Genomic DNA, 15,096 nt, shown 5'->3' with positions numbered 1-15,096 from the left:
TTGTGGACCTGCTTCATCTGGGGGGTGTCTATACCACGCTGCCTTAGAAGGGCATCAGCTCAAAAAATCACAACATCGCCGCGGTGAGGCTAAACCAATAACGCTAGACGGAGGCAGGAGGGACCACAGGTTATCTGGCCAAAAAAAAGCCCGCCCTCTGCCTCCTGCCCTGCATTCCCGCGCTTTCCCATCATCAACAACAAAAGACTCAGACTCTCTTTCCAGTAGCCGTTTGGAGCTTTTTCGCAATGCCCACTGGATAACTTGGAGCAAACGTAAAAGTTGCCATAAATCGGTACTTAGAAAATGTGCAGTTTCGGTGGTGGTGGTGGGAATCCGGATGTGGCTGCGAATTGGTGGCCACATCATTTAAGCAACGCAGCACCACTGTGCAGCCACTATGGGGTTACAGACACCCCCAAGCTGTGTATGTACAAAGGCTCCTGCTGCTCTGCCTTCTTACTATTCTTTATCTTTAAACCATATGTGGACTGGACAACCCTTGAAACAGAGGGTGCCTTCAAACATAGCACTGTCCTCCGACAACCCTTCAAATACTTTTGTGAAGTATGGGACAAACTACACGTTGTGCTAATTATACAGCGTATAGCTGTGGCTTGTCTTACTTTTCATTGTCGCATGCAAGCATGAGCAGCCCCAGTGCAGGAGGGGAGGGCTAAACCTTCCCATCCCCCCTTCCCACATGGGAAGGTTTTTAAAAAAGAAAATTATCCATTTTCTTCAATGGAACCGCCACTATTTTTAAACCCCCCCCCCCATGTGGCATGGCGGGGGCAGGAAAAAAACAGCTGAGGAGGGAAGATTTCATAGAATCACAGAATCATAGAATGGTTGAGCTTGGAGGGACCTATAAGGCCATTGAGTCCATTCCCCCTGCTCAATCCACCTTAAAGCATCCCTGACAGATGGCTGTCCAGCTGCCTCTTGAATGCCTCTAGTGTGGGAGAGCCCACAACCTCCCTAGGTCATTGGTTCCATTGCCGTACTGCTCTAACAGTCAGGAAGTTTTTCCTGATGTCCAGCCGGAATCTGGCTTCCTGTGACTTGAGCCCGTTATTCCATGTCCTGCACTCTGAGATGATCCTCCCCTCCCTGTGCACCATGGTCCCAGTCCCAAATTAGGGCTGTGCATGCTTACACAAGAATAAAAAGAAAGTCAAGCCCCAGGTACACGCTAGGAGGTTAGTGCAAAGTGTAGCTTTGCTTTAGGGCAATGCACACCCGAATCTATGCTGCAATTTCTCCTTTTCACAAACAGAAGCAACCTCATATTGTGGAAGCAGCAGGAGCAACATGATGGAGTTGCAGGGGCAGCTAGGGACATACTTATGCTTGCAGAAAGCAATACTATAGGTTATCAACTCTTATCTTTAGAGAAGCACTGAAGTTGCTACAGGTCTTTTAAGACGATGTTTCCAATGCAACTTACCTATCCCCAAAGTAGAGATGATTTCTAGGTCTGTAACACTATTGGCCTCCAATATTGCTTGTGGCAGTCTTAGCGTGAAGGGAAGCAAATCTCTAGGGAGTGAAAAAGAAAGAATTGAAATGCAGCTGCATGTGGCTCATCAGAAAAGAGTTGTGTATGTGTGTTCCCCCTCCCTGATTATTTGAAGTTATTTTTTCTCTCTTGTCTTAAACCAGGCACTTGGAAAGACTTGCTCTTCGGTGTAAGTCACCTAGAGAACTTGCGTTATTGGCAGCCTATAAATAGTCTAAAAATAAATTATTAAGAAAGTAAGAACAGCACAATGATTTCAGTGGAACACACCTCCAAGGAAGTCCACACCTGACCTGAAACATTTCAAAGTTAAACATTTTAAAGGTGTGATGGACTTGGAGCAGGGAAAAGGTAAAAAAAAAATCCACTCAGACCTGGAGCTCTTTAAGTGACCATGAGCCAGTCCTGCATTTGAAGCTTAGACTTCCTAACAAAGTTGTTGTGAGGATAAAACAGCATTGCCCCCATGTACACCCTAGAGCAAAGGTGGGATACAAGTAAATGTAAGCCTCATTGATCCAGGTTTCAGTGGAAGTAGGTCTCACCAGGATTCAGTCCCAGGCTATGTTTCCACATCAAGGCCAAGCACTGGAACATACAAGACCAACTCATGATGTTGCTGTGTGGTAGGAGCTACAGTGCTGACTCAGGAGACCTGGGTTCAAATCTCTGCTCAACCATGGACCTCACTGGGTAATCTTGCTTCATTCACTCACTCTCTCAGCCTAACCTACATCACCGCAATATTAGAAGGGGAGAGTTGGGTTGAGGAGAGGAGAGGTATGTATATTTTGAGTACTGCAAGGGTCACACAGTCAAAACAGAGCCACTGGCCATAGCTAGACGGGGCTTTATCCCAGGTTGATCCCCGTGATCATCCCTGTGTGTCCACATGATGCAAAGGGGATCCCGGGATCAGGGAGGGATGATCCCTCCCTTGCCCCGGGATCTCGCCCTCCACTTTGGCCCAGGTTTTTCAGGGGTCCCGGGATGAGCCCAAGACCGCAGAACATGTGGCCTGGTGCCGTGGGTTGACCCAGCTCCATGCGAGCTGGGAGGAGCACTGCGCCCATCGGGGGTAGGGTGGGGGGAGCGGGGAAAGTAATTTAAATTTAAAAAATTACTTACTGTTTGCGCACGTGCGCTGCTGGCCCTTTAAGTTTTTTTTTAAATGGCGGGCACGACGCCTCTCCTTCTGAGGTCGTTGCGTGTCGTATGTAAACGGAGGAGGGATCTCGCGATAAACACATCGCGAGATCTTCCCTCCTCCGTCGCAGGCTAACTGGTAGGTCTAGCTAAGGCCACTGTTCATTTCCAAACCAAGGTCAAATACGATTCTTTTAAAAACAACTTGGAATACACTAGTTTCAGTTAGCGTTCTACGTTAATAGACTTGGTTATAGCTTCTTGACACTTCAGGAAGTCTTTTTTCCCCTTCTTCACATGACTGCCACGAGTGTTGAGCAAACTGCCTGCCTCGGCAGATCCCAAAATGGCTGGGAGATGAACTCATGTAGGCCTCCCCCTGCTTCCTGCTTAGCTAGCATGTGTCTTAAGTTAACCAAAACCGCTCACACCATTTTCTTTAGGAAGTGCTCTCCTTCAAAGGCAATTTTACTCACCACACAGTTCCCTGAGTCTAGTCAGAATACTTTTCCCCCCTAGATCGGTCTTCCCCAACCTGGTGCCCTCTGTATGTTTTGGACTACAACTCCCAGATTTCCTGATTATAGGCCATGCTGGCCAGGGCAGATGAGAGTTGAAGTCCAAAAGCACTGGAGGGCACCTGGTACAATAGATGCTTAATATTTTTGCAGGATTTATTTTTAATCCATACATAAATTTGTGTCTCCCTTTTACCAGGGCTTCATCTTGACAAGCTCGGGAAGAAAGCTCACTGCTCTTATTCTCCGCAGTATGATGAAATTGGCTCTGCTCTATCAGTGTTATATGGAAGAGCTGGCTGTCTCTAAAATCTGGATTTTCAGTGCCGGGCGGCGGGAGGTGGGAGTAATAGCTCCCCTCAACTCTCATTATGCCCACTCTTCTGAGAAGAAGCAAAAATTCCAAGTTAGCCAGGGCAGGATCTGAAGGGAGTATCTGCACATTTGTGGAGGGAGCTTTTATCCTTTACTTTGCTGATGCACAGCTGCGCAACTCCAGTGTATAAAAATAGAGTTCTACAGCCTTTCCTGAGTTTGCTGGAATGGGGTGAAATGGGGAGTGTTCTCCCTATGAGAGCACCCCCACTCCAACTTTGCTCCATTAGAGCAAACTGTCAGGGAATGCAACAGATCTCTAGTTTTATAAACTGCAGATGCACAACTGTGCATCAGCAAAGTAAAGGATAAAAGCTCCCTCCACAAATGTGCAGTTTCAGATATAAATTGGGGTGAGTTAATGCAGTATCAGAGAACTTAATTAACACAACCCTGCCCTCTGCCCGACTTCTGGCAACCTATCAGGGGTCGCCATCCACCCCTGGCTTGACCCTGGAGCAAGATCACATGGCGGAAAGGCCCTGGTGACCTCGCTTTGAAGAAAAAAGACAGGGTAAGTTCCCGGCTTTTTCTACTGCGCAGCTTCGACAAAAAGGCCCATGGTGGCTGCATGTAGGTGGCTGCATCATATAACTGACCCAATGCCACTGCATTCATAAATATGACCCTCCCATCTGCATCCTGAAGTGGTGTTTCATCACCTGAGCACTCTCCAACCTCATTCTGCTGCATAGACTATGCCTAAGAACAGGGCTGGCCCTACCATTAGTCAGAATGAAGCAGTCACCCCAGGTGGCAGATGCCAGGAAGTGGCAGCAAGGTCTTAGAAAGGAGAGCTATGGGCTTTGTGGCTTGCTTTGCAACCCCTACGCTAGTAGAGGAAGATGCTGTCCTATTGTCAGTGTTGAAGAAAGATTCAGGAGGCTTTTGTAATGGGAAGGGGTGGCATCTTGTAGTTTGCCTCACACAGCAAAAAGCTGCGAGCCAACTCTGCCTAAGGGTTACACTTTTATGAGCTAATTTGGCCTATAATCCCACCACCACACTACTACGTGTGAACTGATAACAGCTTTGTATTTACCCACAAGCCTGGCTGCTAAAGGTGACCAGGAATTCTGTACAGGTGAATGAGCAGACTGATGGAGGAGGGATGGAGCTCTCCATTACTGGAAAACATAAATTCAACTTACCTACTGACACAGTAGAATGCAACCAGTTTGAAGATATCTTCAAACACAAGAAGAGATCCTTCCAAGTACAGTACTGATGAGAAACAAGAAAAGTATTCAGGGACTGTTCTCATTAAATCAGAGAGAAAGATACATGGGGGTGTGGGGTGTTGGAGAAAGAAATGGCAAAAATGATGATTATATGACTTCATTTGCAGAGGACATTTAGAAAATAAATAACATTAAAGACAGACAAACATAAATCTGTTTGTTTTGTATTCCCAATTCCACAAATTCTTCGCTACCACCATGCAGCCATATTTATCAAGTTAGAATTGCAGTAGCCAATTCTGTTCTATTCTATTTCCTGCTCAGTCACTTAAAACCTCTATCCCAATACAAGAGTCTCCCCTCCAGCATAAATCCCAATTCATCCTGAAAGGGGGTTGTGAATACTACCATACATCTATAGTGCACTGGCAGGCCTTAATATAGTTGAATGAAACTGTGCATTCTGTAGCTGAATATAATCATTACAGTGGGAATAAAACCAGTCCCCACAGTCCACAGAAAACACAACGTTCCGTGTTTTGGAAACACCTGCTGGAATTCCAAGCAGGCCCACCTGAAGCACAAGCTGTCAGTTCTAGAACTTCTTCAGACACGGAGGGTGGAGGGGTGGGGGAATTGGGTTTCCTTACTGTTGGTTCTGAAGCTGCATCTCTTCCACTTCTGCAACGAGGTGCAATTACATTAGGAAGAGAAGCAACCACGTGGCTTGTACAGCTTCAATGCAGTTTAATGGGACACCGCCTTCTAGTGGACATTTTATAGAGAAACTTCTCCTGCACATGGCAGGAAATAGTGACAAATGTCGCTATAGCTCAGAAGAGTTGTGGTTTTGGAGGACTATTTTACAATGAAAAAAAAAATGGGAGAAGGAGTGGGAGACCAGCTGGAGACAAGGAGGAGGAACGCGTCCTCGTCAAAATGACCCACTAAGATCCGTGAGTGGACAAGTCTCGAGCATGCGATAAAATGCTCATCTGAAGAAGTTCCTCAAGTGAGAAGAAAGCATGATTATGGGCAATTGTTAGTGGCAATTGGGAACAGGGAGATCACTGGATGAAGAGAAATTTAAAAGCCCCATCAAACCAACTGTTTACAGAAAGAACTCTACATAATCTTTGTTTTTTCTTTCGAATGTAAGCCTATGTGGCAGGGTTTTGCTATTTTATTATTTTACTCTGTACAGCACCATGTACACTGATGGTGCTATATAAATAATAATAATAATAATAATAATAATAATAATAATAAAAGGAAACACAGCTTTTTAAGCATGCTGCCATATTCACAACGGTGCTTGTGCCCAAGTCTAAAATGCAAAGTGTAAATCAACTAATATCTCTACTAGCATGTATTTATAAAATAAGCCTTTAATTAAAAAATCGTTTTGCTCCTTTCGCCCACAGTTAGAACACACATACAAAAAACCTGTACACCCACCAACTCAATTGCTTATGTTAATTTGCTGAGAGAAAACCTTTTTTATCAACACAGTCTCACCTCCAAAACAAGAAGAGTTCAGACTGACTTAAAAACACTACATGGAAGCCCTAAAAAGGTGTTTCACACAAGAAGCCAAAAGTGGTTTTTGCATTTCCTAGGCCTGTAATGCAAATGTAAAATCTACACTGGCTTGAATGAACCATCGATTTAAAAATAATTGCCTTTCATTTTCTAATTGACTTAAACAACATTCACAGATGGGCACAAGCAGTGCAAAAGTGGTTTTAATTTCACAGGTGAAAAAAAATGTCCGTCATAACTGATTATGAGCTGGATAAATATTAATCCAATTGACATTTTGTGGAGAACAGCTGCTTCCAGACTAACATTAACCATCAGAATGGCATTATGGTTCCTAGCATTAACCATCCGAATGCACGGTGCAGGTATTCGGTCTTTTCTTTCTTAAAAGATTTTCTGTGTTAAGCAAAGAGATGGAAGAAGCAGTGGGAAAACACAGGAGGATTATGGGTGGAAAGTGATGTTGAGCGTCCTCACACGGGGTGGGGGGGAATCGCATTTCCTTACCATTGCTTCTCTGCCCCCATTTTTGTGCCTGAAGGGGAAAGAGGAAGTAAGCAAAGACCACATGGCCCATTCAGGGGCCGTTTTCATCTCACAGCTTTTCTTGCACAGAGCAGGAGATGGCGGCACATTCCTTTTTTTTAAAGTCACATTAAAAGGGGTCTATTTTGCAAGTGAAAAACGAGTGGAAGGAGCAGGAGGTTCGAGGGAGGCAGACATGATAGTCTAAAGGACGCACAAACATCCGTAAGTGGCAGTAGCGAGTGTGCGATAAAATGTTTGTCTGATGAACTTCGTGGGCATCTATTCTGAACCCCGTAAAATGGTGTGAATGGTTCAGGGTGATGATGGCACGATAAAGGCCTATTCTGGAAACACCCCCAGGTACTGAATGCACACAACAGGAGCAGCAAAGTGATTATCGCTCGAAGTTCCTTACTGATTAATTACAGGAAGGGCTGCGTGTGCATGTGTGTTTAAACCTTTCCCGCTCAAATATCAACTCAATTATTAGAGGGAAATGATTAGCATGTGCACTTCTGTTTCTGTTTCATGCTCACCTCTCTGATCCCCATACAATTTTGGTGATCAAAACTGAATGCTTTCCATTTCGTGTAGGCCCACGGGGACTGCACCATAACAGGTCTTTGAACAGAGGAATTATGTCTTTCACACCTTGAAGACCCCATCACACCATAAAGATCCCCAGAGGAAATGCCACATATTTTGGCTATTCAGGAGAGGAACCAAGATGGCTTTCTACAACCCAATGAAGGGATTTGGGTTTGGTGTCTGTGCGTGAGGGGAGAGAACATGCCCTCCAACCACAAGGTAACACTACCCTGTTTGGCTTCTATTGACTCTTTCACTGGTATATCACCCAGAATGTATCTCCATTTTAATGTCCACAGTGCCCCTGAGCAATGGGATGTCAGGTTATGAATTAAGATATTGGCTCCTCCACACCCAGCCACCACCAGAGAATGCCCAGCAATGTAGGAGCAGACCCCCCATCCCAGGAGGACACCTTCCCAGGACCCCCTGAAACCTGTTGTATCTTCCACATTCTTTAATATGTGTCTATATATGTATGTATGGCTTGGGACCAGGTTATCTAAAGGAACGCCACTTCTCATATGTACCTGCCAGGACCCTAAGATCATCTTCAGGGCTCCTTCTCCATGAGCTCCTGCCTCATGAAGTGAGGCAGGTGGCGACCAGGAGGAGAGCCTTCTCTGCTGTGGCACCCCAGCTGTGGAATGAGTTCCCTAGAGAGGTTCACCTGGTGCCTACGTTATACTCTTTTCGACCTTTTTCTTTTCACAGTATTTTAACATTTTACCATCTTAGTCTTTTAACTTTCCTGTTTTAAATCTGTATTATAAATCTCTGTATTGCTGCTCGGCTCGGTTTTATTCTGGGTGTACTTTTATACTGCACTTTTTATATTGTGTTTTTGCATTGTGGTTTAAGTTTTATACTTTAAATTGCACTTTATGGTTTTGATTTTTGTGAACTGCCCAGAGAGCTTCGGCTATTGGGCGATATAAAAATGCAACAAATAAATAAATAAATAAATAAATGTATTTGAGTACTTATTAAGTACTTACTATAATAAAATCTCTAAGGCATTTAGATTTAACTATTAAAAAACCATGATTTAAATTACACCATTGTTTCCGGAACAAAAAAAACAATACAAAGAACTGTAAGATGGAGCAGCGATATAATTAAGTGCAATGAATGACAAACCAGAAGAAGCCTGGGTGAACAAGTGCGCTTTCAGGAGACGTTTAGATCGTGCTGCATATTCTGTCTCCCGAACCGCATGGGGAAGGTTGTTCCAGAGGGTGGGTGCCACCATTGAAAAGGCCCTGCATTGTGATATTATGTGGCAGCATTCTATTGGTTGCACAGGCAACCATAGGATCCCTGATTCAGGGTAGAGCCATGAGACCAGGGCAGCTTTTCCTCCCAACCTCCAGAGTATTTACCCAGTATGGTACTTAAATATTTTGCCCCATGGAACAAAGAGTAGCGCTGGGCAGGGTGCATTTTAAAATGTGTTTTACAGGTCATACAGCCTAACCTAATTAAGGATGCTATCCTATGGGGATGTTTTGCCAGGAAAATGGGCTACACTCCCAGCATGCTGACTGGGGAATGCTATGAGTTATGGGCCTCTTTTCTGTCTAAGCATCCATAGCATTGCACTTGAAATCTGCATTACCATCTTCTCCAGTCCGTCTTTGTTCTCTGCCCGCACCCTCCCATCTTAAAATGATTACAGACTGCGGAATGGGGTTCTCCCATCAGGTTTAAGAATATATTCCAACCCCCTTCCCCTCTGCACTAAATAAATAAAACCAAGGGTCAGAGGGAAAGAACTCTAAATGATCTTTCTTTCTTTCTTTCTTTCTTTCTTTCTTTCTTTCTTTCTTTCTTTCTTTCTTTCTTTCTTTCTTTCTATTTAATTTCCTACCTGAAGGAGAACTCTAGTGAACTCTCAAGCTTGCTCACTATTTTGTGATATTTACTTGTGCATCTTTTCCTAGCAATATTATGTGAATTCTACAGAACAGCCACACCTGTGAGGCAAAGAAAGCAGTTCCAAAGAAAACAGAACAGAAAGGAGGAAACTGTGTCTACTTGGAAGAGGCAGGGTTTTTTCAGGAACTTAGAGGGAAGGGATGAAATGTTCAGATGGAAACTCTTCATGCTTGCTGGCTCTTTCAATAACTGCTGCAAGTTGTGCTTGAAATTGCCAAGGCAGAGTTACCATCATGTTTGCAGGGCAGTATGGAAAAATCCTTACTGCTATCCTGTGAATCAGAAACAATCTCTCCTCTGAGAACATGGAAATACCCTGGCCCAGGATACAAAATGGCCCCCACCCCTCCCAACAGCAAACCCTGTATTCTAGGATAGATCTACACTACTGCTTTATAGTGGTATTCAAGTGCATTGAGAATGGTTGGGGCACAATACACATTCCATATACCACTTTCATAGTGTCATATCATGCTTTTTATTCCACATTCGTAATGATTTGACACAAGGTATAGATCTAGTTGGAGACAGACCATCACATGCCACCCTCTGACCCCAAGATGCAGACAAGCTGGAGCGTGTTCAGAAGAGGGCAACGACGATCAGGGGTTTGGAAACAAAGCCCTCTGAAGAGAGACTGAAAGAACTGGGCATGTTTAGCCTGGAGAAGAGAAGACCGAGGGGAGACTTGATAGCACTCTTCAAGTACTTGAAAGGTTGTCACACAGAGGAGGGCCAGGATCTCTTCTTGATCATCCCAGAGTGCAGGATATGGAATAATGGGCTCAAGTTACAGGAAGCCAGATTCCAGCTGGACATCAGGAAAAACTTCCTGACTGTTAGAGCAGTACAACAATGGAAACAGTTACCTAGGGAGGTCATGGTCTCTCCCACACTAGAGGCATTCAAGAGGCAGCTGGACAACCTCTGTCAGGGATGCCTTAAGATGGATTCCTGCATTGAGCAGGGGGTTCAACTCGATGGCCTTATAGGCCCCTTCCAACTCTTCTATTCTATGATTCTATGATTCTAATTCCACACCCACCCACATTCATGCAAATTCATTCTCTAATACATCCTTCCCCAACCTGACACCCTCCATAGGTGTTGCACTACAATTCCCATGTCAGCTGTGGGATGGTGGGAGTTGTAGTCCTGCACACCTGGAGGGCGCCAGGTTGGGGAAGGCCAATCTAACATGCCAGGTCTGTATTAGTTATCCTGGAACTCCCATGCCGTGGCTACCGCCTGGGTCCGTTTCCACCCTGGCTCCACAGAGCAGCTGTACACGAGGCTCCCTCGGCAAGCCTGCCACCTGGTTCAGCTCACCTGCTTCAGCTCCTCTTGGCGAGCCTAGAACTTCCCGGCTCATGTGATGGGGCTGTTGGGACTGAACCCAGGGCCAGATCCACAGAGAGAATGAGGGGAGGGGGGGATGAAGTCAGAGGGTAAAGGGGGAAGATCTCCCCATCTCTCCTTGCCTTTCTTTTTTCTTCCCCATGCAAATATTTTTCACAGAGCTACAGTTGTCTATTTGTATGCCAACCTTCAGCTCAAAAGAGTTCACAGTGGTGTCATCCAGTTAGATCCTCAAACGGCTTCTCTACATTAAGCAAAACCCTGCCTGCAGCCTTATCAGGGTGTTGTCTTCAGAGACTCTGTGGGTTATAATCGGGACAATACAGACGCCCACCCACCCCCACAACTGTTTTTGCTGGTTCTTTCCCATATATTTCATTTATACTATTGTCAGAAGGCACTGCTCTATTTTGTTAATATTCATAATAATAAAAAAATGTTAAAATACTGCACGATTTAGATTTATTACTGCATTTTCAATGACTTATAAAACGTTTTCCAGCTTGAAAACGATGGGAGAGGCGTCTGTGGTTGACGATGCCATGAAAAGGACCCGCGAACATTCGTGAGTGAACAATCAGGAGCGCACGATAAATGCCCCGCATAGAGACAGCCAAAAGCAGTGGTGGCCGAAGACATTTTGCTCTCTGAAGCAGAGCCCAAATAGCATCCATCTCCCAGCTTTTAAACTAACCCTTTTAAAAGTCTTGCTGCACCATTCAGACACCAATTCCTGCCTTGGTCTATTCCCACCCTCCTCCTCAGGGTGCCACCTGAGGCAGGTCCCTTCACAGTACTGCATACCAGGGCTGGCTTGCTCACAACAACCCTGTAAAGTAGATTAGACCAAGAAATAGAAAATCACGTGGTGGAGAAGGGATTTCAATCCAGGTAGGCCCAGTCAATGTCAAACATATACATTCCATGGCACATGCTTTTGGCCCCAACAACAGGGTTTGAGGCCATGCAGCTACAAAGAACGATCAGGAATGTTTCTCTTGGAATATAATTCAATACTAAAGGCATATTCCTGGTTACATCATTTGAACGTCCTCTCCGTGTTTACATGAGTTAATAGTGCTAACCTTAAAATTGACATTTGTTAGCGAACATCAAGGTCAGTTGAAAGAATCAGAGTTTAGCTCAACTAAATCCTTTGCCTTTCATGTCTAATCCACATACAGAGTATTCTGAAGCCAATTATCTTTGCTAAAGCAAAGCGACCCTTTAAAAAAAATTGACTTAAACTGCAGGAAATCTATTGGGTTGCTCTGGCACACAGGCATGAGCAGTTCAGTTTTATTGTTTCATCAACTTAAATATTTTAGGAATAATTTCTTGTTTTAGTTATGCAGATAACTCACTAGCAGATACAGCAAGATGGGCAACTTACCCTAAATGAGGAAGGGAAGCAGAGGCACGACCCTTAGTTTGCTCCTGTGTGCTGTGGTCAAAGTTGCTAAATATGGAGACCAGGCAAAGCTATCTCTGGCACATCACTTGAGCTAAAAATACAGTGAGTCACCATGATTGGAATGCAACATTTCCAAGGCTCCAGAGATCATTTTGCATGTCTGTATTGGTATCTTCTATGCATCAAATCGAATCAGCTTTGGAAATGTACTATTACCACCACCACCCATGCTACTCTATACTGCACTTAACTCCTTAGCGTCACTGACAGGAAGTTATACAATAGTATTGCCATGCTTTTCTTTGTCCACATTTGTAAGCATAAAACTCTAACTGAATGGTTAGTTCACAGTGCTTCCCTGATTTGGGTACCCTTATGTATCCCAGCCATGATCCATATCCTGTTCTTGTCCTGGGGCTGCTCCTATCTCCTTTGCATACTACGTAATTAATTTATGGAACTTGCTGCCATATTATGGCTTAGCGTATCATGAGGACCATGACTTAGTGTGTCATGTCAACCATTCCTAACCATGGGTGGCTACATAATCACAGTATAAACATACCTGCTAACCGTTTGCTGCAAAAGGGTTAGCGGTCTAACCAGGGCCAGGATCTCTTCTTGATCATCCCAGAGTGCAGGACATGGAATAATAGGCTCAAGTTACAGGAAGCCAGATTCCAGGTGGACATCAGGAAAAACGTCCTGACTGTTAGAGCAGTACGACAATGGAATCAGTTACTTAGGGAGGTTGTGGGCTCTCCCACACTAGAGGCATTCAAAAGGCAGCTGGACAACCATCTGTCAGGGATGCTTTAGAGTGGATTCCTGCACTGAGCAGGGAGTTGGACTCGATGACCTTATAGGCCCCTTCCAACTCTACTATTCTATGATTCTATGAACAGGCCTTATGTAGACAGTGCCCTAATAGACACCAAGCAGGATATTGCACTATGAAAGTGGTATGATTGTATGATTGTACTACAAGTTCAATCGCAGCTTTTAAAGTTCAGCTAAAAACTTTTCTTTTTTCTAAAGCTTTTAAAACTTGATTTTGATCTGACTTTTTTACTGTTAGTTTTACTCTACCCTGTGCCTGTTTGGTGCATTCTCTTCCCCTTCTTATTGTTTTATTATGATTTTATTAGAATGTAAGCCTATGCGGCAGGGTTTTGCTATTTTATTGTTTTACTCTGTACAGCACCATGTACACTGATGGTGCTAAATAAATAAATAAATAAATAAATAAATAAATAAATAATATGAAAACAGCATATAAAAGGCTGTATGAAATTATGAAAATGGCATATGGTATGAGTCAATGGGCCCCAACAGTTGTCAGTGCACTTCAATAATGCTATAAAACAGTAGTGTGGCTCCTGCCTTTTATATAATGCTTTCATACCACTATCATAGTGCAATATCCTGCTTGGTGTAGATGAGGCCAGAGTTGTCCCCTTCTCTTTCTCCACTCCTCATTGGCCACCACACACACCCTTCCCCTGACATTTTGAAGCGGGTGCACTGCTGTTTTCAGTGCGATCCATGAATTAAATAGGGAATTAAAGTGTGTGGGCTGAAGAAACCTCATTCCAGGGAGCTATTGTTTATGGTTGAAAGGTGGTAGATCAGGGGAAAGGATGTGCAATGCAAGACACAAAACGGTTCTGAAACCAGAAATGCACCGCCAGGAATAGAGCAAGGAAGGACATCCCCAACATGGCAGCCACCTTTCCTGGGCACAACTCTTCCCATGGTGCCTCAACTGCACATTTTCCTGTCCACACCTGCTAAAAGAGACTGCACTGCTATTTTGCTCTTTGCCACTTTAATGGTTTTCCAGCAGTAAGAGGAAAAAGGAAGAAGCAGTGGGGAATCTGCATCAGAAGAAGAGGTGAGCCAGCGAAGCCCCTTCCATAGGCCCAGCTGGGACCAACTGTCTCTTGGCTCCTCTGCTCCCACGGCTGTCTCCACCTGCACCCATTCCAGCCAGCTGCAGCAGAGGGAAGAGGTTAGATGGTGAGAGCCCTCCTATCAACCTGGCTTCCCTCTCGCTCCTGTCCTCCCAGAATGGTCTCGGCTCTGGCCAGGGTACCCACATCAGGGCTGGCTCCTGGCATAGGGTGACCATATGAAAAGGAGAACAGGGCTCCTGTATCTTTAACAGTTGCACAGAAAAGGGAATTTCAGCAGGTGTCATTTGTATGCATGTCTCACCTGGTGAAATTTCTTCTTCATCGCAACAGTTAAAACTTCAGGAGCTATACTGCAGCTATACTGTGACCAGATTTAAAAGAGGGCATGGCACTTGCAGCTTTAACTGTGGTGATAAAGAGGGAATTTCACCAGGTTCCCCATATATACAAATGACACATGCTGAAATTTCCTTTTCAATACAACTGTTAAAGATACAGGAGCCCTGTTCTCTTTTTCATGTGGTCACCCTACCCTGGCAGGAAGATGATACTAAATGGCGCAAATAAATAAATGCAGCCCTGCGCTCCGCAGAGGGAGAATGGGATACAAATGTAACAAATTGCCCCAAGGGGCAATTCTATTACCGGCACAACGTTGCAATTACTTTAGGAGACATTTCATTAAACCTTTAGTCGTGGAACAAAATAATTTAAAGCGTGTGGTATCTATAGGCTTAACGATGCAGTTGTGAATAACACCAAATTACTAGGAGTTTCCAAACCAATCCGGAATTAAGCGGAAGCGAAATTGTCTGTTCAGTCGAAGAATAAAGCTGCCTTTTGTCAACTGCTGCCTAGTTATCCCCTCCAATTCCCTCATTAGCTTTCGTATGAATAATGCATAGATGCTACTACTGATAGTGTCATAACTCCTCAATTGTTCAAGCTAATTTAACACTCTCTGAATCATGATATGCCGTAAAGCCCATGAATATTCCCCAAGCACTTACACAGTTCTAGGCATGAACTGTTTGCAATTCCAGATTTTCAAAGGGGTGGGTGTGGGTGT

General features: G+C 44.3%; 1 protein-coding gene across 1 annotated transcript in view; it reads right to left on the bottom strand.

The window, feature by feature from the left end:
- The window catches only part of RIN3 (Ras and Rab interactor 3), a 60,730-nt gene that overhangs the window by 32,805 nt on the left and 12,829 nt on the right, over positions 1-15,096 (bottom strand). The window contains exons 4-5 of the mRNA XM_063118485.1: positions 4,713-4,785; positions 1,451-1,542 (exon numbers count right to left, since the gene is read on the bottom strand). Coding sequence (XP_062974555.1) covers positions 1,451-1,542; positions 4,713-4,785 — 165 coding nt within the window. The remainder of the gene's footprint in view (positions 1-1,450; positions 1,543-4,712; positions 4,786-15,096) is intronic.

Source organism: Elgaria multicarinata, chromosome 2 (genome assembly GCF_023053635.1).
Source record: "Elgaria multicarinata webbii isolate HBS135686 ecotype San Diego chromosome 2, rElgMul1.1.pri, whole genome shotgun sequence".
NCBI lineage: Eukaryota > Metazoa > Chordata > Lepidosauria > Squamata > Anguidae > Elgaria > Elgaria multicarinata.
This window is presented reverse-complemented; position numbering and strand designations above follow the sequence as displayed.